This window comes from Lissotriton helveticus, chromosome 6 (assembly GCF_964261635.1).
Source record: "Lissotriton helveticus chromosome 6, aLisHel1.1, whole genome shotgun sequence".
NCBI classification, from domain to species: Eukaryota; Metazoa; Chordata; class Amphibia; order Caudata; family Salamandridae; genus Lissotriton; species Lissotriton helveticus.
This window is the reverse complement of record NC_136067.1, coordinates 2,046,615,505-2,046,640,749: the sequence shown is the minus strand read 5'-3', so window position 1 is coordinate 2,046,640,749 and position 25,245 is coordinate 2,046,615,505. Positions and strand designations below refer to the sequence as shown.

Sequence of the window (25,245 nt, the reverse complement as noted above, 5' to 3'; positions counted from 1 at the left end):
CACCCACTTCACAGGACAAAATCTGACCTAGGTCCGCCCTGGAAGAACTACTACGCTTGCCAATGGTGGTCTTACAGCTTTTAACTCCTTCAGCAGACTTCGACATTATCTTTCACCCAGTTCTTCTCAATCGCCTTCTCTATGCACGAACGAGAGACTGGCATGCAGGCACATTGTTCTTTTTGTACTTATTTATTGGCATGAATGAAGTCGGGGAATGGGAACCTGAAGCTCCAAGTAATTGGCTGACTTAAATTAGGCTTATTTGACTTTCAGGTAAGGTCATAGTAAAAATGTGTAAAAAACTGCTCAGGTTCTAGCTTTAGTGACCCTTCAGTCTCAATGGAGAACATTTATTTTCCACTTTACAGAGGTAGGCTGCCTTTCCAGTTTCCCTATCAGAACAAGCATTTGCAATGCAATAGATCTCGCAGTTATGCGAGTTTAAGAAATTGGCACTGTAAATAACAATGCCTTTTATTTAGGTTTTTAAAAACAAAAACAAAAATAAAATGCATTGTTATTTGCAATGTCAATGGCTTAAACTTGCGTCAATCCGGGACCTATTGCATTGCAAATGCTGGTTTTCTGTCACTGTGAAGATAAGCCCTTGAGTATTCTGGAACTTGGTAGCGCAGCTGACATTTTGGGCAGGCCACGGGTGGACAGAGAGGAGATCGGCCGATATTATGTGGTCACCTAAAGGAGCTTCACTAGAGGACAGTCACAGGAGTCAGATGGACCGCAGAACAATGCAGTGTCCAAGTCAGAGGGCCTTGGAGGACAGAAGATCTAATTGATCTCAAGACCGCGCGCCAGCCGAAAAAGTAAATTTTGAGCATAGCAAGTCAGTGCAACTAGGAGATGATTACTGTCAGTTCAGTCACTTACTTTTGCAAGGCAAGCCGCACCACGTTTACAGGTGGGCCCCGTGGTGGCTGGCCCACTAGGACTAGAGGAGACTACCGCGGCAACCAACACAGCATGATTCTGGCACACAATCTGCCTCACAGGACGCTGCTGCTGAACCACTCTGACAGCCCAGGCTTGTGTGGTACACATTCAGCAGCCTGGCCGCTGGCGCAGATGGGGTCGGGTCTACGACATTAATACTGGTATGGTTGTTGTGTGAGCGACTTGCTCGTCCATTGTGCCCACAGAGGGTCCGGCGGGCGCACAGCTGTGCAGCACCGCGTGCAGTCTCCCCGCAGTGCCCGATCATCATGCGGCGCCTCTGATCATGCCGCCGCCGCACGACCATGATGCTGCCTCGGTCACCATTACGCCAACTAAAGCGGCTCGTTTATATTTGCATCGCGTTTTCCCTTTCAGATAAAGCGCGATGCAAATATAAACACGCGTGTCTGGAAGAGACGCCGTGTGCGAGCAAAAGACGCCGTGCACGGGCTAAATCCCCAGTCAGGGTGGGCGGGGCCTAAGGGAGACAGGGCAGACACAAACTCCACTTCCAAAGAAGCCCGACACAAAATCAGCGACAATAGATCTCGCCAAGGGAGCAGCGCATGCGGTGCAACGGAGGCGAGACCTAAAAACATATGACTGGCTGATTCAACATCCTCATTCAAGGAGATCTGATTTAAGAAGTGAGACAACTTGCCAATTCCAATGCATATATCCGAGTAGGTCATCTCAAACCCTCAGTTAAAGTACTGCACTATTCCGGTCACTCTCACTGGTGACCAACCTCAGCAGGAGTCTGCTCAGAGGATTCACCAATGCAGTGCAAAGGCACATTAAAGAGAGCAAAATTACACGCAACAGATAATTCCCTCTTCCCTTTCTCACAGTCCAAACCCCCTCCCCGCATCGGTCTGAAACCTTAAGATGGGCAGGTTGATGCACAAACCATTGATGAAAATATTTACATTCTCTGCAGGGCCCGAAGCAAGCAACAAAAAAGTCCTGGAGTCAGCACAACAGCCAAGGATATCACCATAGCCTTAGAGCCTCTACTGAAAGGAATTATCTACCAATAAACAATACCAAGGAAATTGTCTGCAATGATCAGAGAACGGCTGAAGCATCCTACTCTTTCCACAGTTTATGGAAAAGTGCAGACAAGCAGTGGATTTTAGCTATCCCTACAGGGTAGTGGAGAGGCATGGATGTCTCTTACCCGGCTCAGTCCATACTCATCGTGTTCATCATGAGGAATGCCATAGTTTCCTACGAGGGGGTAGGTGAGAACCAAGATCTGCGATGTGTAGGATGGGTCAGTCAGGGCCTCCGGGTAGCCCACCATGCCAGTCTGGAAAACTGCAAGAGACAAAAAAGAACAAGGAGCGAGTTAGACTACGCACTAGATCAGAGTTGCTTGCCTACCATACAATACCAAATAAGGGAACAAGGCTATTTGGGACTTTTCAGACACCCAAGACACACTACTGCAACATAGACACATTTATAGCCCTCCTGTATCACAGCAGTTGAGAACAGGTTGAGGGCACTATGAAGATACAGCACCCTCATTTCTAGTGTTTAACACACTGATTACATTCCCAGCAAAGGGTGTCCAGGAACAATAGTGGAATAAGGACCTACGTTTTTATTGAAATGCTCCCCTCGCACAGATTATGTAGTATACAACACAAAATAAATCAAAGGGCACTCAACACATGGAGCGGCCTGAATAGTGATCTGCAAGGAAATTCCAGCGTGGGTCCACTGCTTAAAACAGATTACATCGAGTAAGCAGACAACAATGGCCTCTTCTAGGCCTGGAGACAGTTTTACTTATTCTATATTATATACACACACGCGTACCGTATATATAGTATGTATATATGCAGATGTGCAGAGTGTAATATGCTTTCTATTACCATTGTTGGGTGTGGGGAGGTGGAGCAGCATTGGAGTCCTTGAGGATACAGGAATGTTGTTACAGATCCTAATGGCATAAATGGAAACGGTTTGCTGCCTTGTAATTTATTTTTTACAGGTCTGGAGAGAGTCACCAGAGATGGTGAGCTGGTCTGCAAAATAAACATGGGTACTGGGGAGAGTAGGTTTGTAAATGATGCAGCTGTTTTTAAGATGGGGAAGGCCGGCAAAGCAAGCAAATGGAATTCCAAAAGGATGGCGAGAGGATGTGGACTGGGTGTTTCGATGATTTTTTCTGGCCCTGCATGAGGGATAGATATGCATAAAATTTGGCAATCTACTACCTTAGTCAGCTTAGATTTGGCATGCCAGGTTTCGTTAAGATATGTCTGCAGGGGGGAAAAAGTGTGTGTTGGGGCAGGGAAAGGACTAAAAAAAAAAAAAAAAACTTTCCAATTAAGTCTCCATTAGAAAGTTTATTCATAACCGCTGAATGGATTTACACCAAACTTAGCATGAAAGTAGCACTCACAAAGCAGGCTTTTGTCGGTTTGAAGTAAGACATTAGCATTTAAAACAGCTGCCAAGCACATTTTAAAAGGGAATTCATGAGGCCAGATTTTTTTTTAAAAGCCCTTCTTTTGTCATACCTTTCGTATCCGTAGTACCAGAGTTGGCAAAACACATCTGGGACATTGGATTGGCTGCCAGAAGAAAAATAATTTGATGCAGCTACCACTACAGGCATTAAAGGCACAGGACGCGTCCAGCAGTTTAGAAAAATATGGACTATACGGGTGCAGGGCAGGCACCACCTAACCCCCAGGCTAATCTGAGTGAGGCCCTCAAAACCCTCTACCTTGTAGGTTAACATTATAATTAAAAAATGTTTACTGTATTTACAAGTCTGATTTCTAGCTCACAACTCCATAAGACCTAAAATGGAGGTTGAAATCAATGATACCATACTAGGTACATGGTCCCCGGGTTCCATTTTCGATGTCTGGGATTAAAAAGTAAGAAATACGACGTGCAATCTTGGCACAAGCTTCAGACTGAGACATGTGCCGGAGTCACAAATCCTATTTAGGATTTGTGAATCTGAAATCCAAAATACTGAAAGAAAAAAAAATGGCCTGGCCAAGTACTATAGGTCAACTTTTGGGCATAGTCAACAGTCCAAGCTCTCCTGCAGTTGACCAAAGAACATGCACAGCGGGGGCTGGAAGTCCACAGTGATTTGGGTGCAGGGCCTGGCTTCAGGCTGGGTCCAGCCCCTGAGGCAGGTTGGACACAACCTCTGCTGCACACCGCTGAAAGCTGTGTGCAGTGGGGGTTGTGTGCCTTGTGCATTTGAGGCTTGTTAAGTATACAACATGGGTAGCACTTGGTGAGCCCTTGCTTCAAAGATATTTCCCAAAAATGGTGAAGGCCGTTGTCACTTTTCTAGCTTGGTGCTGATGCCACTAAGCTTACTCTATGCTTACATATCGTACCAGAAAAACAGAAATTTGAGGTAAGCATATCTACAGTGTTGTAGAGTACTCCATATAAAGGAGTTGCTCTCTGACTAAAACGTAGAAACGACGTTTAGCTAATGCACATATACCGTAAAAAAGTTCACTTATTGTCCAGGTCTGTTTCTTTCCCTTTCTGAATTTTTGTGCACCTTTTGAAACTATTTTAAAATGGCATTTTAGAAATTTCTACATTTAAAAGCACTTAAATATCATTTACTATGTGTATACCCTGTGCTGTTGATCAACATGTAAAGGTGAATTTATGGGCTAGCCTTAAAGCATTTCAACCTGTCCATTTATCCAAGCTTTTGATTCACTTTCAAACTCAGCCAACCACACACTCTTGCCAATCCATAAACACTACGACTTATAAAATGGCCAGCCCTATTGGATTTCAGAATTTTGGTTTTAAATAAAGCGATACTGAAATACTGGGCACACCAGGCTATTTCACTTAAGATAGCTCCTCTTTTACATAAGTATTTCAGCTTCAAACTCGCTTTTAGGATTATTGAAGCCAGACTAAAATTCCAAACATAAGCCCCACCCCCAAGTTGGGTAGGGGTCAGAGTTAACAATTGTGCGTTATTGCACCAAGTAATTACCAAGTGAGATACAGTTAGCAGCACCGTTAATTACCAGAGAGATAAGCCTGCTTGAATTATTCAAATAAAAAGTATGGTCATTACTGGGACATGCATTTTTTGGTACAGTATGCACCAAAATCCAAGTAGTGCCCCAAAAGTAAGAATAGATGCCATTTACCACACCTGGAAAAGTTGAATCCATGGGTGTGCAAGAGAGGGGGGAAAGCAGCAAACACCACACAAGGAGTGGGAGAAACATGCAGCACAACGGAATCTGCCAGGGGGGGAAGCTCACGAGTGAGAGAGCTGGTAAACACAAGAACTCTCATGGAGAGTTTGGCCAAAAAGAAAAGTAGTTGTCTAAAAGTAAACAGGGGAAGGATATAAGACAGCCAAAATGGCATACAAGCTTTCAGTCCTTTGAAGAGAGCAGTCGTGGTGGCGCCAACCATGAAGGCACAAATCTCTCTGAGGGAGATTACAGTGGGCATTAGTTTAGTCAGGTTGGTGGAGGTGATGTGGGATGACAGGCTGCCCATCAAACTCAAAATGCGGCTCCAAATTGATAATGTTATCTATGACATACCACATGTACCTTGAAATCCTAGACAAACAGACCATTTAAACCAGGATACTGTAATCACATGTCCATTCTCCATACAAACAAGTCTGGATACTTCGTAGACCACCCCTATTTCCAAAGGCTGGAGCTCGAAGTTGGGCTCTATTGACATACAATGGAAAAACACACAGAAAGAGTCCAAAACATCCCAAGGTCATGGAAAACACCATCAACAGCAAACAGGTCGGTGCATATGTGGATGCAAAATTTCAAAATGAGTTTAGAGTCAAGAATGGCTAAAGGAGAGGTGGGTAGGCAACAAGGAGTCAAGAAACCCAAGCAAGGGTGAATTACGAAGTTTCAGGACAGACAGGAGATGGAATCCAGAGGAAAAGGGCCTGCAAATCTGCAGAACTATTTGTAAAAGTCAATTAACACTTAATGCAAAATGTGGTTGGCTCTGTGTCTCTGCGTGACAGTTTGCATAAAACAGGCATGCTGGACACCAGCATGAGGCTGCTTACAGCAGATACTTTATTTAGGAAGATATTTTCTGCAGCCTCCTCTGGGCAAAAACAAGCACAAAACGCGTGCAGTGGAAAGTTCAGAAAACTTGTGAATTTCGCTAAATAAAATTAAAATGTTACACAGGCTTAATGGAGAGGCTGCAACCCCTATGGTTGACCTCAGAAAGAAAATCAAAAAATGTCTGTCTGTATTCCATAGACCGCAGGAAAATATATATTAAAGATACATGTGGAAAAGAAGGACACTAATGCTGGAAAAACGGCCTATTAAAGTGTTCCTATGGTGACAGTTCAAATGTCTCCCATAAAAAACAAGCACTGCAAAGTAATTAGGCTTGGAGCTAGCAGGCAGACTTTTGGCTTTGTCAATGCTTATTTTGTTTTTCATGATTTTTGAAAAACTATATTGTTGGAAAAGCTTCCAGACAGTTGTCAATCTAAACAAAACACGTCTATCTAAAGGCAAATATGTTTTGGGTCTCAAACAGTACACATTGCAAACGCAGCATTGGCATTTAAGGAACATTTTGTGTGGGGGTGTCCTTTCTCCCTGTGAATTAGCCAAATGTCATGACTCACAGTAAAGTTAGCCAAAGAATGAAAGGGGCTGACCTAGTTTCCCATGTTCTGTGGGGCTGGGAAAAAAATTGACTTTCGCCATCAAAGAAGAACAGACAAAAAGAGTCAATAAGTACATTATACATATAACTTTAGTAAAATCCAAAAGGTCCGGTATTAGCCCGTCTAGTTGACAACATTAGAAACAAAATTAAAGTCTACTGTACCAACCTGAAGCCAGCAGAGACGTCTCTACCTGTATCAAAATAAGAAAAACGAACAATATGCACACACAAGTTGAACCCCACAAACACAGATCTTTGCAAGTGGGTCATCTCTATGCAGCTAATAATGAAACAGCAGACATACCTTGAATAAGATCAGACTTTACTGAAAACCCCTCTAACTCCACTGCAGCGACTATTTACTTTTAAGTCTAGATTGCACCTACTTGACTTAAATGCATCCTTGGACCCTGAACGATGGACCTTCTGAACCCATAGGTTGGTGAAGAGGCTTTGCTCAGCACAACTGGAGTCTAAGCCCCTTACAGATACTGGAGCTGTATGTCTAGGCAAACAGAGCCTCAATTCAAAAAAAGCTCAAATGTGTCGAGCTCAGAGCTGGCTGCATAGGCGTGTGTACGAAATCTCTTACACGGTCACAGTAACAACTAGAAATTATTCAGAAAACCTAAGCAGTCCATCTCTCAATATAACTCCATCCACTTACACAGTGGCCGCCTGACAAGCTCTTTTAAATACAAGATAAACCTCTAGTAGTCATTTTGCCATTACATTAATACATAAACTGAAAGGCAATGGAGAGAGTAATTAGACCATTGTCACTATGCAACTCCTCCTTTAAACTCGATGTCCCGTCTCAATGAAGGTTTGCAAAGAAAACATCAACAATGGTTGCAATAAGAGGGGAGAATGCGCTGGTAGATGGAGAACGGATGAATAAGGTGGGGGAGAGAGCAATGGAAAGCAAACGGAGGGAAAGACTAGAAATAAATATAAATAAATACACTGAAGAAAAAAAAAAGGCAGGCGAGCACAAACATTCGAAAGAATGAGATGATAGCCAATTGTCTGTGGGCTGACCAAAGATGTGATTATCAACACAAGTAATTTTATTAGGTTATTTGGTGGAACATTACCTTAACTCACATTTACAAAGCAGATGAACTACAAAAAAATATAACAATATTAAAAACTCTGATTAAGCATAAAAAGATGGTGAGAGACTTAATATAATTCACAAATTTCATGGACTCGTATCTATTTAAGATATAAAAGCTTTTGAAACAAAGTATTTAAAATGTTTACAATGCAGGTATAATGCCAATCAGAAAGTCCTCCAGGAATAAAAAAAATCGACAAGCCTCTGGTAACGTATGAATGCAATGCTTGTTTAACATTGACTAAGAATCTTTCCCACATTATAATTAATCCAGGACATATAAACAGAAAACGTTTTAATGACTATTTGCCTGCTCCATGTAGACAACATATTGACATCAGCACGGCCGGGCTCCTGATCACAGGAGTTTTTAATCACAATAGTGAAAAGGGAAGCCTACATTCGGACTATGAATTTCTCTGGCACAGCCACTGCTAAATACCGTTCAGGGCTTGAATTGGTTATACTGGGATAAAAAAAAGTCCTACCTTATTCCTGAAGGAGAAACTGTATTCAGATTTTTTTTTAAAGTGTAATTTTATTTTACACTTAACTATTCTTATAACTCACTTGTAGATATATGTTCTTGAGAACAGAGTTTGTCAAGTTCACATTCACAAATATTTTTTAAAGAACCAGACAGCTTCAAGATTACAAAGAATAACCCCCCACAATAATGAACAAAATGACACCATCCCATCATTTCTAGCCTTGCACAAGTTGAGGAAATAAATAATGGTGGAATGGTTACAGTTGACCAAGGACTATTTCACCAATTTTAAATGCAAAATTTCTCTGGAGTGGCTTGACAATCTAAGCAAGCACATTAAAAGTTTGGCCTTCAATTTCTCATTTTGGTTATTACTGATCCTTTAATAAATGATTGAATAGTAAGGATAGAGCGGAACAACAGCACGATTAAAAACATTCAAAATGTAGAGAAAAGGAAACCACATATTTAATTTAAAAGAGTTTATTCAAGCAATAACTTTATTTGATTTATATCAAAAGAGGCCATCTGAGGAATCCGTGGAAAATATGGGGACAAAAAAATATCCAATTACAGATTTTAATATTCTCCAGGCATACACTTTTTAATATCCATGAGAACATTCGAGGAGACTTGAAAAACTATCATATTTGTTTTAAACATGTTCATGGTTAAACTATAATCTTTAAAAAAAAACTCAGGAAGCCCAAGGAATATTAGAACCTAGCACGAGTCTTACTTATCAATGGTAAGCCAACATCATCACAACAGCGAGTTGATCAACCCTTCTGTTCTGAAGAATATCATGCCATCTCTTCATGGAACTGTTTGGAGTCCATATGAGCCCTTTTAAAAAGTTGAATGTCAATCTTCACATCTCTCTGAATAGCCTGCATTACACTGTAGCCCATCACACATCCAATCTCAGTTGACGTGTTTAAGGTTTGTAAGAAAGCCTGATAATTCATTACCATAGCATCCACACAATCATTGGGAATGCATAAATGTTATCTGTATATGTCCTTGCTTATGCTACTATATGACATTGTGGTGACACAGATCGAGACGTGTGGACGTTTTTGCGTGTATTAATTTGTGCATTAAATTGCAGAATATGGATTTACACTTATATTTACATATGTATACTTATAGGATGCCATTTCCTTTGAAACTATTTGATATGACCTGTTAAAGTGCATTTTCCAGGCTTATACTAACTATGCCACAAGGCCATCTTGTTCAAAATGGATGTCTCAGCCTGCACATTTATTATTTCCGATGGACTCAGTCGATGAGAGTCATGTTAGTTTATTTCCGAATTACGATATTCACTAAGAAGTCCTTACAACATGGGGTCAATAATGTCACAACTGCTCATGGTCTCTTCTGCCAAGTTGCTGTAGCTGTACTACATTCATTCACAATAGTTCACTTTTGTTTTGTAACCAGTTTCTTCTGCCGTCTCTAGATGACAATAGCATAGAGTGGGCTGAAACAAAATTCATATAGTAGGACAATGCTACCGCATTAAAACAATATGAGGTTTAATCATTTTGTTCTCAAATTTGTCGAAATTGCTGACACCTTGATGAATCTGTACTTTCAACATATTCCTAGGTGCAGATTACCAATATAAACCCAAACATTTTGAATGGAGACAGAAGCTTTTCAGATACCAAGGATGCTGTCCAATTTCTTAACGAATTTGCTGCTTACTGAGACGCGAGATAATTTTGATTTTGCTTACAATTACGTATCGTTTCATTGTTAAGCCATCACAGCAATGACTATGTATCTGCTGCCCTTTACTCAATGTAACTTTTTAAAGTTTGTAATGAACTTTCTAAATGTAATATTCTGCCCTAGAACTCACTTATTGAGTCTGTCCTTGTTTAACTGTATTTTTAGTATGTTGTGTGGTGTCTTGTGACACACTGCCTCATACAATTGAGGTTTAACAGCGTGCCCAACCCATCCACCAGTAGGCCTATGATTAAGGGGTCTTTTTAAGGCACAAGAATGAAGGGGTTCCCTGTACACACACGCTACGCATGTAGACTACTTGAATCTGAAAAAATCTTCAAAGAACTGGTTGGAAAATATAACTAGCCGGAAAAACAGCAAGGCATCCGCATGGGCTATAACTGGGATTTTTTTACCACTCTAGGAAATGAGGAGGAACGCAAAAAAACAATTGTTTTGAAGAGGGCTGACCCAAATCCCACTATGTATAGAAGTATACAGGTCAGTGTGGTAAATCCATAACTATACATAAAATATGCATGGTCTCACAAGCACATATACACTGTGGGCTACAGATGTCTAACACCATGTGGGGGCGTGCTCGGGTGTTGTTGAAGTTCAAGGGATTTATTGGGGTTCACTACAGTGTTTTCTAAAATACCTCATTACTGGGACCAAGGTGCCATTATGCAAACACATGGATTTCTAGAGTATGTCCGACTCTGTTGCCTCAGTGCCTCGGGGGGCTAAGGACAACTTAGTGCGTTTGACCCAAGAGCCCACAAGCCTAAATATACACCATTAAAACAAGAACAAATGTCCCATTGAAGTAAAAAAAAAAAAAAAAGTGCATTGTGGAAATGCTGCATCTGTGTATCTCTTACACCAGCTACTGTTTTGAAAGTTCCCAAAGCAGTAGCCTGTGACACTAAGTACAGCACTTTTTACCACAGACTCATGACCTCGATCTCCAGATAGGTACTCTACGTATCTTGGAACAGGCTGCTAACTAGCAAGTACTTGACACAGCTGAAGTATATACCTCACGTCCAAATCTTAACACCACTAACAGCTGGTGGCAACTGATTATACACTGGGTAGATATTTTCATATGCACTACAAGCTAGGGAGGCCGCCCGCTTGTCAGCGATGGTAAATCCATGCAGTCTGTCATGAAGCCATTTCCCCCCAGTGTGAGACGTATGTTTGTGGCTTTACTATGGGTTACGTCAGGGATTGAGTACACCAGGTTGGGGTACCCCAGTGATGGTGTAACACCAAGAAGGGGGCCTTGTTATGGTATGCCTTAATATACCTGTTGTAGGTGCACATCTGTGTCTTTCCTTCATTCCAACACCCCCTCCGTCCATAGGCCACTGTAATGAGAAGGACGAGCATCTGGTTTGGATCAATGAACGTGTTAATATGAAAGCTCTCTTCGTGCTCACCTAACCAGATCAGAAATATCAGACTTAGGCAACAAAGAATCACCACCTCAAAGGTTTTGGCCAAGGGCACGACCACCACCATGACAAAAGATGCCCTGTGCACAGCTCTGGATGCGACATGTCACCCAGCAAGACCTCCCGATTGCAAGTAGGACTGTCCAATAGAAAATACAAGTTCTGGAGAGACAGCCATCACCACAAGATCTGAGACACGGAAAACATTATGGGACACAGAAACTGATCAGAATAAAGATGCATGGAATCAAATATGTGCCATAATTTTGTATTGGAGTTCAAAGATAGGCAATTTCATAGGTTACAAAACAATATAGTAAATATAAATCAGTATGTTCCTTAATATATTACAGTTGTATATTATTTGTCAGAGGAAAAAAGGAGGGAAAGGGGAAAAGCAGGGAAAGGGGAAAAGCAGGGAAAGGGGAAAAGGAGAAGGGAAAAAGCTATATATCCTAGCTATAATCAAATTTGATCCCCAAGACCTCAATGATGCTCCAGCTACAAGTGTGCTGGATGGGCTGGTCCCACCGCTGCTTGGGAACATAAGATGGCTCTGAACTAGAAATTCATGTCAAGCAGAAGCTCTATGTACCAGCGCAGAGGATGGATTGTATCTAGAAGCGGGAGTGTTTGTGCTTTTCTGACGAGAGACCAATGGGCCTGCATACTGAGAGCCTTATATCAGATCATGAACTACAGGCTTAGAAGCCCTGTCCCCAGAACAGAGACTTATCACCCATGGCAGCCCTGAGCTCAAAAAGGTAGCTTTTAAACATGGGCATAAACATGTTCCCGTGTAACCAGCCAAGTGCCCCTTACCCTTGCTGCTTCGCAACGGCCTTATCTTAAAAAGCGGACACTATTGGCAGACATGCGCAGTTCACTTCTTGTGTGCTAACTGTGGGCGGGTCACCTGTTGTGAGACGCACCCAGAGTAAAAAGGTCAAAAAATCAGGTGAACACAAAGCGAAAAATCCAGGTGGATCAGATGGGCAGAACCCATCCCCCCTCTACTCATAGGTAGCTAAAAGTAGGCACCAGACAATCACAATATGGTTGGGGGAGTGGCGCTGTTGGGCAAAGCCTATGTCAGCAGAGGAAGACTCAAGTCCAGTATCTTTTGTTAAAAGGTGGATCACCTCCAGTGGGTTCACAGACCGTCAAACCTAGTTTAGAGTGCGCGGATACACAAAGCCTGCGCCATGAGAGGTCAGCCTCAATATTCAGCATATGCGACTGGTTTGGGACAAAATGAAATTACCATTAGCTATGTAGACACCTAAAACAGAGGCAGTTTCTTAGAACGGTGGACTTTCAGCAAACTATATTGATAGAGGGCTTTCAAGGTGGAAATATATTGTTTCTATCAGAACCATTTAACAGGACAGGACACAAGTAAAGGATTTCAACAAAAGGCTTCAAGTCAAATCAGTGCTAAAGCACTTCTATTTGCACAGCTGATAACCCAATACCCTATTCAGGGACAAAGAGGTCGCCTCTGGAGTATATTAGATAAGAGATTGACTGCTCTTCATAGCGACAGCCTCTATTTACCTTTCCCAATAACATGAATTGTGTCTGTGTTCTGAGCAAAGAACCAAGACAGGACGGCGCTTGTTGATTCAGACTTTCTGATACATGACAGAAGTATAAACGCATTCCTAAACGTTAAAAAAAAAAAAGAACAGGTTGTTCAACACTTGCAATAGTCCCTGTTCCTTGGGAGGGGTTACAGTCACCCAGAGAGTATGCCCTGGGGCCATAGAGTCTTGGGCACTTTCGTAAGAAGGATGAGTCACGCTCATTTAAAGAGTTGTAAAGGAATGTTCGCAGAGAGGCGTGTGAATTTCCATCTCCCTGAAGTGAGGGCCGGTCGGGGAACTTGAGGGCACGCCCTGTTTGGAGACATACGGGAATTCAGGCAGGGGGAAATGAAGGAAAGGAGTGAGGGCCAGCCCGCCCACTGTGCAAAGGGTACCCTTCAACTGCCTCTGGTCACTGCCAGGCTCCTCTGTAATTACTCGGAGACCTCGAAGGGGGGCGCTGATCAGGGACGTACCACGTGTCCATTATTCTAGGGCCAAGGCTCATTGTCGTTCACCAACTAAATCTGTTGATAGTTTCTTAAACGGATGCACCCCTGAGCCTGCTTTAACTTCAGCACATCGGAGCCTCCGCTTCACTTTTTAAGTTCTGCAGGAAGCGGAAAGCCTGGATCTTCATACAAGCACACACCTTGCTCAAGCGCCTGTATACCCTTTCGGGTGATTAGTGCGCTATACAAATAAACATAACTTACACGAGTATACGGCACGATCTTTACATTTGCAGAACAACTTCCATCTACCTCATTTTGGTTAGCGGCACAATGCACTTAAAGCCTTTACTGCCACTGAATGTATAAATTTCAAGTTGGTGCAGTCACTACATGCAGCTTTTAAGATTGTATTTTACTGCATACTGCACAAAGGCAGGCATTATAGTGCACAGTATGTAACACCCGTGATATACGCATTTACACAGCGCCCAGTGAGGGTATGCATTAAGTATTTTATGGGTCAGTGTTTGGCTTAATACGAAATAAACAATGAAGGTGGTTAAGTTTACAGGAAAGCAGGAAGGGAATCAATGATATCTTACAGTGCGAATACCAAGGAAATTCCCCTCACCCTATCAACTTTCACTTGCAGCTTCTCTCTGACCGAAGAAAGAAACATTACTTGGAGCTTCACTTCACTGCAGTGACAGCCAGATAAACCCCTCCCCAAACCGAAGGACGCCTTCCATCCTCCGCACGCCGGCCGTGTCCTCGCCCGACCCCGCGGAGCTGGCACCGTGCCCAGGGCAGCTCCAGTGTGGAGGCCGGGGCCCGCCTTTCATCCTCATCCGGAAACCCCCCAGGGCGGCCGCGCCGCCTCAACCTGTTCAAAGAAACTCAATATCCTTCCACGTGGAAAACTAGGCCTGGGAGGAAGAGTAAACACGAGCGGCCACGTGGAGAGCGGGCAAAGGGTTGTGCAATCTCTCGGGCTGGGCTTTAACTGGGTGGGTACTGAGTGCCAGCACTTCCTTCATAGTGCAGTGGAAGTGCAGGTACTGCTTAGCATGCGCCAAATACAATAACAACAAGAGTACACACACCCCTTCGAGGCCCGCAGTACTATGGGACAGGGAGCACCTACTTTTCTTATATTTTATACTTCAAGCACGGCGCAAGAGGGATGCTAAACTAATACAAGTACTCGCTTGCCCAAACCCGACCTCTGTTCCTATGCGCCTCGGAAATATTTACAATTTTGGCTTTAAGACCCAGGGATTTTACGTGGGCTCTTCTGGACAGCAATAAGTGTCCGTGGATTCTGCAGAACTCGAGAGTATCCACTGAGAACGCCCCAAAGGTGGAATAAAATTGTCAGTTAACACTCCCGCCACGATATGTCCTTCCATGTCACCTTCCATGTCTTGGAATAGAGGGGCCCCGGCCTCCTGCAACTCCACAAAAACGAGAGGCGCCAATCTCACTTCAGCCCTGGAGTGAACAATATAAAACGTTCAGAAATCCGCCCTGAAGGTGGTGGGAAACATCAGACCTCTCTTCGGTAACCGGTCCAACTCACCACACTACATGCAAGGCCACGAAAGTGTCACGGAACTTCTCACAAGAGGACAAAACAGCTGTAGATTGTGGGGACCAGCCTTAAGAGGATAGGGCGTGGTGGGAAGAAAAAGGGAGCCGGTGCCAAAATAAACTAAGGATTACAGACTTCCTTCACAGGCCTGCTTCATTAACAGCACAATCTGTAGGCGCAAGCTGCGCTCCGTGGGCCCCTCATGAAGTCATTCATTCGATTTCATGGGGCTAAAAACGAAACTAGCCAACTCCTGTTTCAAGTCAAGCCATTACTCTAAACTTTAGAGTCTAAAGTTACCCGAGGCACGGAAAGTACCCAGAGACAAGCATGCCAGGGCACTCGGAAGAACACCGAGGCAAGCATGCCAGGGCACTACGAAGTACCCCGAGACATAGAAGGTACGAAGAGGCAAGCATCCCAGGGCACTCCGAAGTACCCCGAGACATGGAAAGTACGAAGAGGAAAGCATCCCAGGGCACTCCGAAGTACCCCGAGGCAAGCATGCCAGGGCACTCGGAAGTACCCAGAGACATGGAAAGTACGAAGAGGAAAGCATCCCAGGGCACTCCGAAGTACCCCGAGGCAAGCATGCCAGGGCACTACTAAGTACCCAGAGACATGGAAAATACGAAGAGGAAAGCATCCCAGGGCACTCCGAAGTACCCCGAGGCAAGCATGCCAGGGCACTACGAAGTACCCCGAGACATGGAAAGTACGAAGAGGAAAGCATGCCAGGGCACTCGGAAGTACTCGAGACATGGAAAGTACAAGGAGGCAAGCATGCCAGAGCACTACGAAGTACCCCGAGGCAAGCATGCCAGGGCACTACGAAGTACCCCGAGACATAGAAGGTACGAAGAGGCAAGCATCCCAGGGCACTCCGAAGTACCCCGAGACATGGAAAGTACGAAGAGTAAAGCATCCCAGGGCACTCCGAAGTACCCCGAGGCAAGCATGCCAGGGCACTCGGAAGTACCCCGAGACATGGAAAGTACGAAGAGGAAAGCATCCCAGGGCACTCCGAAGTACCCCGAGGCAAGCATGCCAGGGCACTACTAAGTACCCAGAGACATGGAAAATACGAAGAGGAAAGCATCCCAGGGCACTCCGAAGTACCCCTAGGCAAGCATGCCAGGGCACTACGAAGTACCCCGAGACATGGAAAGTACGAAGAGGAAAGCATGCCAGGGCACTCGGAAGTACCCGAGACATGGAAAGTACAAGGAGGCAAGCATGCCAGAGCACTACGAAGTACCCCGAGGCAAGCATGCCAGGGCACTACGAAGTACCCCGAGACATGGAAAATACGAAGAGGAAAGCATGCCAGGGCACTCCGAAGTACCCGAGACATGGAAAGTACAAGGAGGCAAGCATGCCAGAGCACTACGAAGTACCCCGAGGCAAGCATGCCAGGGCACTACGAAGTACCCGAGACATGCAAAGTACAAAGTGGCAAGCATGCCAGGGCACTCGAGGATGTCACTGTCAGAAAGCAAGAGGAATGCCCAATCTTAGCGTCTCTGCAGCTGCTAGCCATGCACTACTGGTCCACAGGTATCCATAGGGCTACTGCCTCAAACATCTGCTAGTCACAGATAATCAACACTCAGGAGGAGGCTGGCAGGACCACATGAACATTATTACTGTTTGACAGAATGCCCACCTAAATACCCCCCTACCAGGCATGAGAATGTAAAGACTCCAGGGGTGCCCCGGGCTTCGCATGTTATAGATAGATGCAGCGGACGTCTCCGGTTCACTAGAATACCACAAGTCAAAACCACACAAGTTGTTAACTACAAAGAATTGTTTCCACTGCTACCAACCCTTTTTAAATTCTTACATTGAACGCTAACAAAACCGAGGTCATGATAGCTGGGAAGCAACCCTCAATAGGGTCCACTGACCATGAGACCTAAGTTAAAAACCTAGGAATTTAGTTTGATGCATCTCTCCATTGACGGCCAAATCACATGTGTGGCTAAAGATGCTTTGCCATACTTAAAATGATTGCAAACATATCCGACCTGCTACATATCTACGCTAGGACGGCGGTCACACAGGCCCTTGTAGTCTCGATTGGACGACTGCAATAGTGTTTATACTGGAGTGTCCAAACTGAATATTCAGAAACTGAAGAGAGTGCAAAATGCAACCTTCCTAGATGGGCCGAAGCATCATCAGCTTTGGCCAAGCCTCACTGGCTTCCCTTGGAGAAGCGCATTAGTTTTAAAGCTATGTGCATTTGTCATAGAAGTCTGACTAACAAAGGGCCTCGCTATTTACATAATCTGATCAGACCCTACCTGCCTGGCCGTCATCTGAGATCCACAGACTGCACTGGTGATCATCCCTAGGGCGAGGAAAGCCCGTATGTGCGGTCCCTCTTTCAGTATATGTGCAGCCAGACTTTGGAACACTCTTCCCGTTCCTTTAAGACCAGAGCCAGCCGAAGCCCCCCTTCAGGAAAAATCTGAAGACTTGGCTGTACAAGCTAAGCTACCTTTCCTAGTCTCTTGAGACGCTTCCCCTCAGCACATCCCTTTCCATAGGATATTTTTCTGCATCTGATATTCTTCGTTTCGCCTCCATTTCTGATCTCTTCTAAATCACCCTTGTTTCTGTTTCGTGAACAACCCTAGAGCCAGGATGCTCCAGTAGGAGTAAGCGGTTGCGCTTTATAAACTTAACAACATATCATCTGCTGTAACCTTGAGCCAAGGAACCTCCCCATCACAGAGGACGATACGTCCTTACTATAGAATACACCACTGCAGGGGAGAGACACAAGGCGACAAAGCCTTGAAACGCACGTCACAGTACACACTGTAAGGGAAGAAACCATCCTCGTCGCCAAAATGTTGTGATTAGGTAGGCAACAAGACACGTCTTCAAGTTTTTAAGATAGATTTATTAAGATAAGACAACAGAAGACAGCAGAGCAGTAAACCTCACAGCTGACCAGACCATCGACTGCCAAGGCTGGAATCCCCACATACCAGATAGAACACTCTAACGTTAGAAGATAGAAACAATAAGAAAGGACTACTGACACCAAGTAGTCATATTGAAGTAAGTATAAATATAAAACACAGGTCCCTCTGTGATCAACATTTCATTATTTACAAACCTACCTTCGTTTAGGAGGCAGCATGTTCTGCACAGAAGAAGGTTACAACATTGCGGCTACTGGGTTTGTGTGCTTATTTACATCTTTGCTGGAGTGAAATATGGCCGGCCACCCACCCATCTCCAGTCGAATAACAATACTCAGCATGGTGCATTATTTACAGCCTGGCCTGTTTTAAGTTATCTTGGTACATCCCACAGGGGGATGAGTGGTTACTTATGCCTTAGCACTGGACCTGTAGCTGGATCAACGTTCGAAGTAAGCAGCTCCCAGGTGCTTTCGTTATTCTCAGAGTCTAAACTGTTCAGTTAATTTACAGTGCTGACAAATTACTGGAGCATACATTCCAAACTTTGGGGAATAATGCTGCAAATGGGGATCGATCCACCAATTGTTGACTTTCTTCGCAAATTATATACAGGAGCCACGGGGAAGGTCAGATTCGGGACAGGTGGACAATTGACAGACAGTTTTCCCATACAGAAGGGGGTCAGACAAGGGTGCGTACTGGCCCCCTTCTTATTCACGCTCTATACCAATGGCCTCGAGCGCGCAATGCTAAAGGATGTAAAAGATCTCCCTGAAGCCGGTCGTCGGCAAATTCCTGCATTATTATATGCCGACGACGCGGTAATTCTTGCTCAAACTCCTGTCCAACTTCAACGGGCTTTCAAAAACTATTGCTCCTTCATGAATAGCTTAAACCTGAAAATTAACATAAAAAAACCGTATGTGATGCACGCGGGTACCAAGGGGAAAAAAGTAAAGACTATTTATGTGGACAATCTACCCCTTAAAAGAACAAATATGTACCCTTATTTAGGCATCACAATGGATGAGGCTTTCAATTGGAAAGAAGCAGTAAATTCCAGAAAACTGTCCCTCATAAGAACAATTGGGGCATTAAAAGCCTTTTCTCTTCGCCTCTGAAAAAGACCTCAGACCGAAATGATTAAGATCTATAACGCTAAATGCATAAGCACTGCCACCTTTGGAGCAGGGGTATGGGGAACAACAAATGTCGAGCAACTGCAAAAAATCGAAAACTTTTTTTAGATTTCTATTGGCCGTCCCGAGAAGTACAACTACGTACGGATGTCACCTCGAACTCGGGGTCGACTTTATCACTGACATCATCAAAATCCAACCAATCATGTTATGGCGCAGAATATGGACCACGGATGAGTGCCATCTCACAAAACTAATAATCCAGGACTGTATGAAATTAGATAACAATGAGAAAGATAAAATGGTTGGCCTATGTGGAATCCTTTTTTACAGACATTGGGCGCCCGAGGTTTTTTGATGACCCATTGTCAGTTATAGACATATCAAAAAAAAGAACTGAAAACTATTTGTAAGTCACATCTATCCCAACTTCGGTTGTTGACAGAAATTGGGAAGCCATCAGTCCAGCATTGCCTATTGATTCAGTTGGTCCCTACCATCCAACCTTATCTGCAGTTTGATTTAACACAATATGAAAAATTCCTTCTCACCCGTTTTAGGTTTAATTTATATCACTATTTGGTTCTGTTCCCTAAACAAAATGACTGGACACAAAATATCTCACTATGCCCTTGTGATTTAATGTCAATACAGTCGACAATTCATGTTTTATTCTTTTGCAAATTTTATATACCATTACGTAAACGATGGATAAAACCAGTACTAAAAGTTCTAAAAATTCGGAGATGCCGTCCTGCTTACATTGCACTACAATTTTTGGAAAACAACCTGATGACAAAATCGGTTGTACAGTATCTCAAACTTTGTATTAGGCATCGAATGAACTTATGATTACAGATGGTGAACCCATTTTTTGATAACTGATATAAGATGGATGTTTAACATAAGTTTTTACAGATCGTTCGATCTAAAATGAACGTAATTTTAAATATTTATTGTGCTTTTTATGTACTTTTATGGTTTTCAAAAATACGGAAACCGAATAAAGACGTTTTGATTTGAACTGGAGCATACGGTTATTGGTGTTAAGTTTTGATATTATAATCTGTGTTAAAAATATAATTTTTTTTGATAATTAATTTTATTGTTTTGAGATGCAAGCATCAAATCAGCATTAGAAACGGAAAATGATGAATCATTACCATTTACAGGAGCTTAACATCTCATGAGTCCCGATCTCTGAAGGTATACACAAATATAGTAAATTAATGGAGTACTTAGATTATTCCACAGTACCCAGCCATTTTCCCCCACACCCTACGGTACTTCTTGGGACACCCTTGTGCCGCATATAGGGTTTTTCTTTGGTCGCGCACCAGTCTACCCCACTCCACCATTTCCCGGAGCAAGGTGGGTCCAGACATCTCCAGGCCACCGCTATATCATGTTTGTCTACAATCATAGCTGTGTTAAAAAATAGTTTTTCGTTTCTGGACCCGTCCAGCCCATTTGTGATCTCCAATAGAGAGTGACGTGGGTCATGGGGAACCACCCATCCCAGGACTTCTGTGAGCTTCTCCTCAGTATCACCCCAAAATCACGCCAAGCAGGGGCATGACCAGACCATATGGGAAAAGGTTGGCTGGGGAACAGCCACACCACGCAACAGGATACGCCTGGGCACAAGCCTGCCCGGTGAAGGCACAAGGGGGTGAGATATGCAGCGTGCAAGTAGTATAGTTTAATATTACTCTTCAAAGTAACAATGTGAGTGTACAACACAGGTTCCTGCCCATAGTTTGCTATTAAAAGAGGAAACATGCGAGTGCACGCACCCATGCCCAATTCAATAGGAAGATGGTTATCTGTAAGGTAAAAATTGTGCTTATTGAGCACAACAAACATCTGGGGAACCACAGAGGTAGCAGAGAGGCGGACCTTTATGTGCAAAGCCTGGCTCCTGTGAAGCACAGTCAGAGTATACATGCCAATCACCAGGAACCAGAAGAAGGCAGTCGCTGTCCTGTTCTATTCTGCCAATAGGGTTTTACAAAGAGCACTATCACTAGAAAGGCGTCTTGGCGCTACGAGGGCAGTACTAGGTGCACCAGATGCTCCGTGACGATCACAAACTTCAAAAGTAATGCAATAGATAACCTATTTGACTTTTTCCCTTCATAAAATATCCAGCATTCCAATGCAGACCAACGGGAAGAACACACTTCCTGGTGCAAAATGAATCTCGAGTCACGCGGTACAGAGAGACTGAGAAGATATAGGTTCATTCAATGATGGGGTATGGGCACGTTTGTTAGAGTACAAAGAAGTTATGATGTGTTAGAAACAGTACTGAGTATCTGCACTTCTTTAATTTGAAGGAAGAGTACCTGCACTTCTCAGCACTGCTACCATACATTTAATGGGAAAGTACCGGCACTTCTCAGCACTACTGCCATACATTTAATGGGAAGGTACCTGCACTTCTCAGCACTACTGCCATACATTTAATGGGAAGGTACCTGCACTTCTCAGCACTACTGCCATACATTTAATGGGAAGGTACCTGCACTTCTCAGCACTACTGCCATACATTTAATGGGAAGGTACCTGCACCTCTCAGCACTACTGCCATACATTTAACGGGAGTCAGGACTGCTGTAATAGATCTAATGGGAGAGTTAGGCGCGCAACACCCATTGAACTCACTGGGCTTCAGCCCCCCCCCCCCCCCACGTCGTGTGTGGCAGCCCGGGATAAGACAGATCCCGGGCACACACAGAGCCGCACCCGAACGTTTCACAGGTCTTTAAAAGACCATTTGAATGTTAATTAGGCCTTGCAGTTGTTTGACCCCTTCTAAGAGCCCCTGCAGATCCACTCTGCCTACTGATTAAAGGTTCAGCCACCCCCGAAATTTGGCTCTAGTTGCACCTCTGGGGAGAGTACCTGCACTTCTCAGCACTGCTGCAATACATCTAATGGGAGAGTAATAATAATAATAGAGTACCTGCACTTCTCAGCATTGCTGCAATACATTTAATGGGAGTGTACAGGCACTTCTCAGCACTGCTGCCATACATTTAATGGAAGAGTACCTGCACTTCTCAGCACTGCTGCAATACATCTAATGGGAGAGTAATAATAATAATAATAGAGTACCTGCACTTCTCAGCATTGCTGCAATACATTTAATGGGAGTGTACAGGCACTTCTCAGCACTGCTGCCATACATCTAATGGAAGAGTACCTGCACTTCTCAGCACTGCTGCCATACATTTAATGGAAGAGTACCTGCACTTCTCAGCACTGATGCAATACATCTAATGGGAGAGTAATAATAATAGAGTACCTGCACTTCTCAGCATTGCTGCAATACATTTAATGGGAGTGTACAGGCACTTCTCAGCACTGCTGCCATACATTTAATGGAAGAGTACCTGCACTTCTCAGCACTGATGCAATACATCTAATGGGAGAGTACCTGCACTTCTCAGCACTGCTGCCATACATTTAATGGAAGAGTACCTGCACTTCTCAGCACTGATGCAATACATCTAATGGGAGAGTAATAATAATAGAGTACCTGCACTTCTCAGCATTGCTGCAATACATTTAATGGGAGTGTACAGGCACTTCTCAGCACTGCTGCCATACATTTAATGGAAGAGTACCTGCACTTCTCAGCACTGATGCAATACATCTAATGGGAGAGTACCTGCACTTCTCAGCACTGCTGCCATACATTTAATGGAAGAGTACCTGCACTTCTCAGCACTGATGCAATACATCTAATGGGAGAGTAATAATAATAGAGTACCTGCACTTCTCAGCATTGCTGCAATACATTTAATGGGAGTGTACAGGCACTTCTCAGCACTGCTGCCATACATTTAATGGAAGAGTACCTGCACTTCTCAGCACTGCTGCAATACATCTAATGGGAGAGTAATAATAATAATAATAGAGTACCTGCACTTCTCAGCATTGCTGCAATACATTTAATGGGAGTGTACAGGCACTTCTCAGCACTGCTGCCATACATCTAATGGAAGAGTACCTGCACTTCTCAGCACTGCTGCCATACATTTAATGGAAGAGTACCTGCACTTCTCAGCACTGATGCAATACATCTAATGGGAGAGTAATAATAATAGAGTACCTGCACTTCTCAGCATTGCTGCAATACATTTAATGGGAGTGTACAGGCACTTCTCAGCACTGCTGCCATACATTTAATGGAAGAGTACCTGCACTTCTCAGCACTGATGCAATACATCTAATGGGAGAGTACCTGCACTTCTCAGCACTGCTGCCATACATTTAATGGAAGAGTACCTGCACTTCTCAGCACTGATGCAATACATCTAATGGGAGAGTAATAATAATAGAGTACCTGCACTTCTCAGCATTGCTGCAATACATTTAATGGGAGTGTACAGGCACTTCTCAGCACTGCTGCCATACATTTAATGGAAGAGTACCTGCACTTCTCAGCACTGATGCAATACATCTAATGGGAGAGTACCTGCACTTCTCAGCACTGCTGCCATACATTTAATGGAAGAGTACCTGCACTTCTCAGCACTGATGCAATACATCTAATGGGAGAGTAATAATAAGAGTACCTGCACTTCTCAGCATTGCTGCAATACATTTAATGGGAGTGTACAGGCACTTCTCAGCACTGCTGCCATACATTTAATGGAAGAGTACCTGCACTTCTCAGCACTGCTGCAATACATCTAATGGGAGAGTAATAATAATAATAATAGAGTACCTGCACTTCTCAGCACTGCTGCAATACATTTAATGGGAGTGTACAGGCACTTCTCAGCACTGCTGCCATACATTTAATGGAAGAGTACCTGCACTTCTCAGCACTGCTGCAATACATCTAATGGGAGAGTAATAATAATAATAATAGAGTACCTGCACTTCTCAGCATTGCTGCAATACATTTAATGGGAGTGTACAGGCACTTCTCAGCACTGCTGCCATACATTTAATGGAAGAGTACCTGCACTTCTCAGCACTGCTGCAATACATCTAATGGGAGAGTAATAATAATAATAATAGAGTACCTGCACTTCTCAGCATTGCTGCAATACATTTAATGGGAGTGTACAGGCACTTCTCAGCACTGCTGCCATACATTTAATGGAAGAGTACCTGCACTTCTCAGCACTGCTGCAATACATCTAATGGGAGAGTAATAATAATAATAATAGAGTACCTGCACTTCTCAGCACTGCTGCAATACATCTAATGGGAGAGTAAGTACCTGCACTACTCGGCAGCAAGCCGATACTTTAAATAGATAAATGTGAATACAAGTTGGACAAGTGTGAACCAGGAGGCGCCCTGACAGCCCTCCTTCCAGGCTCCATCCCTGCCGGGGTCAGGCATGCTCGCCCCGGGACAGAGCGCCCCCACGGCCGGCTCCTCCATCCCTCGCATGAGCGCCCCCGCCGGCTCCTCAGGCGGAGCTCCCCGCATCAGCACCCCGAGCTCCCTTCACCCGCCCTCCCGGCCCTTCACTCACCCACTTCCCCGGACACCGAGACCGGGGCCCCGAAGGGCCGCCCCCGGAAGAGCGAGCCATCCTCCAGCAGCAGCGAGGCCATGATGCGCACCGGGCGGAGAGGAGAGAGGCCTGCGCCGCCGACACGTGTGGAGCCGAGAGAGGCCGCCAACCTGCGCACTCGGGACAGGGGCGGGGCCACGGGCGGAGCCAACGGGCCGGGGGCGGAGCCACGAGAGAGAGAGAGGCCGCCAACCTGCGCACTCAGGAGAGGGGCGGGGCCACGGGCGGAGGGGAGGAGCCAACCGACCGGGGGCGGAGCCACGAGAGAGAGAGAGGCCGCCAACCTGCGCACTCAGGACGGGGGAGGAGCCAACAGACCGAGGGGCGGGGCCAACGGACCAGGGGCGGAGCCACGAGAGAGAGGCCGCCAACCTGCGCACTCAGAGGGGAGGCCGCCAACCTGCGCACTCAGGACGGGGGAGGAGCCATCCGGCCGGGGGCGGAGCCAACGGACCGGGGGCGGAGCTACGAGAGAGGCCGCCAACCTGCGCACTCAGAGAGGGGAGGAGCC

General features: G+C 44.6%; 1 protein-coding gene across 7 annotated transcripts in view; it reads right to left on the bottom strand.

The window, feature by feature from the left end:
• CAD (carbamoyl-phosphate synthetase 2, aspartate transcarbamylase, and dihydroorotase) overlaps positions 1-24,851 on the bottom strand; it is a 414,808-nt gene extending 389,957 nt beyond the window's left edge. For 6 of the 7 annotated variants that reach the window (XM_078650077.1, XM_078650079.1, XM_078650080.1 and 3 more), the window contains exons 1-2: positions 24,693-24,846; positions 2,138-2,277 (exon numbers count right to left, since the gene is read on the bottom strand). In XM_078650077.1, coding sequence (XP_078506203.1) covers positions 2,138-2,277; positions 24,693-24,774 — 222 coding nt within the window. In that variant the 5' untranslated portion in view covers positions 24,775-24,846. Of the gene's footprint in view, positions 1-2,137; positions 2,278-24,692 lie in introns of all 7 variants that reach the window. The other variant, XM_078650082.1, reaches the window with a different exon arrangement.
• Positions 24,852-25,245: the final 394 nt, after the last annotated feature.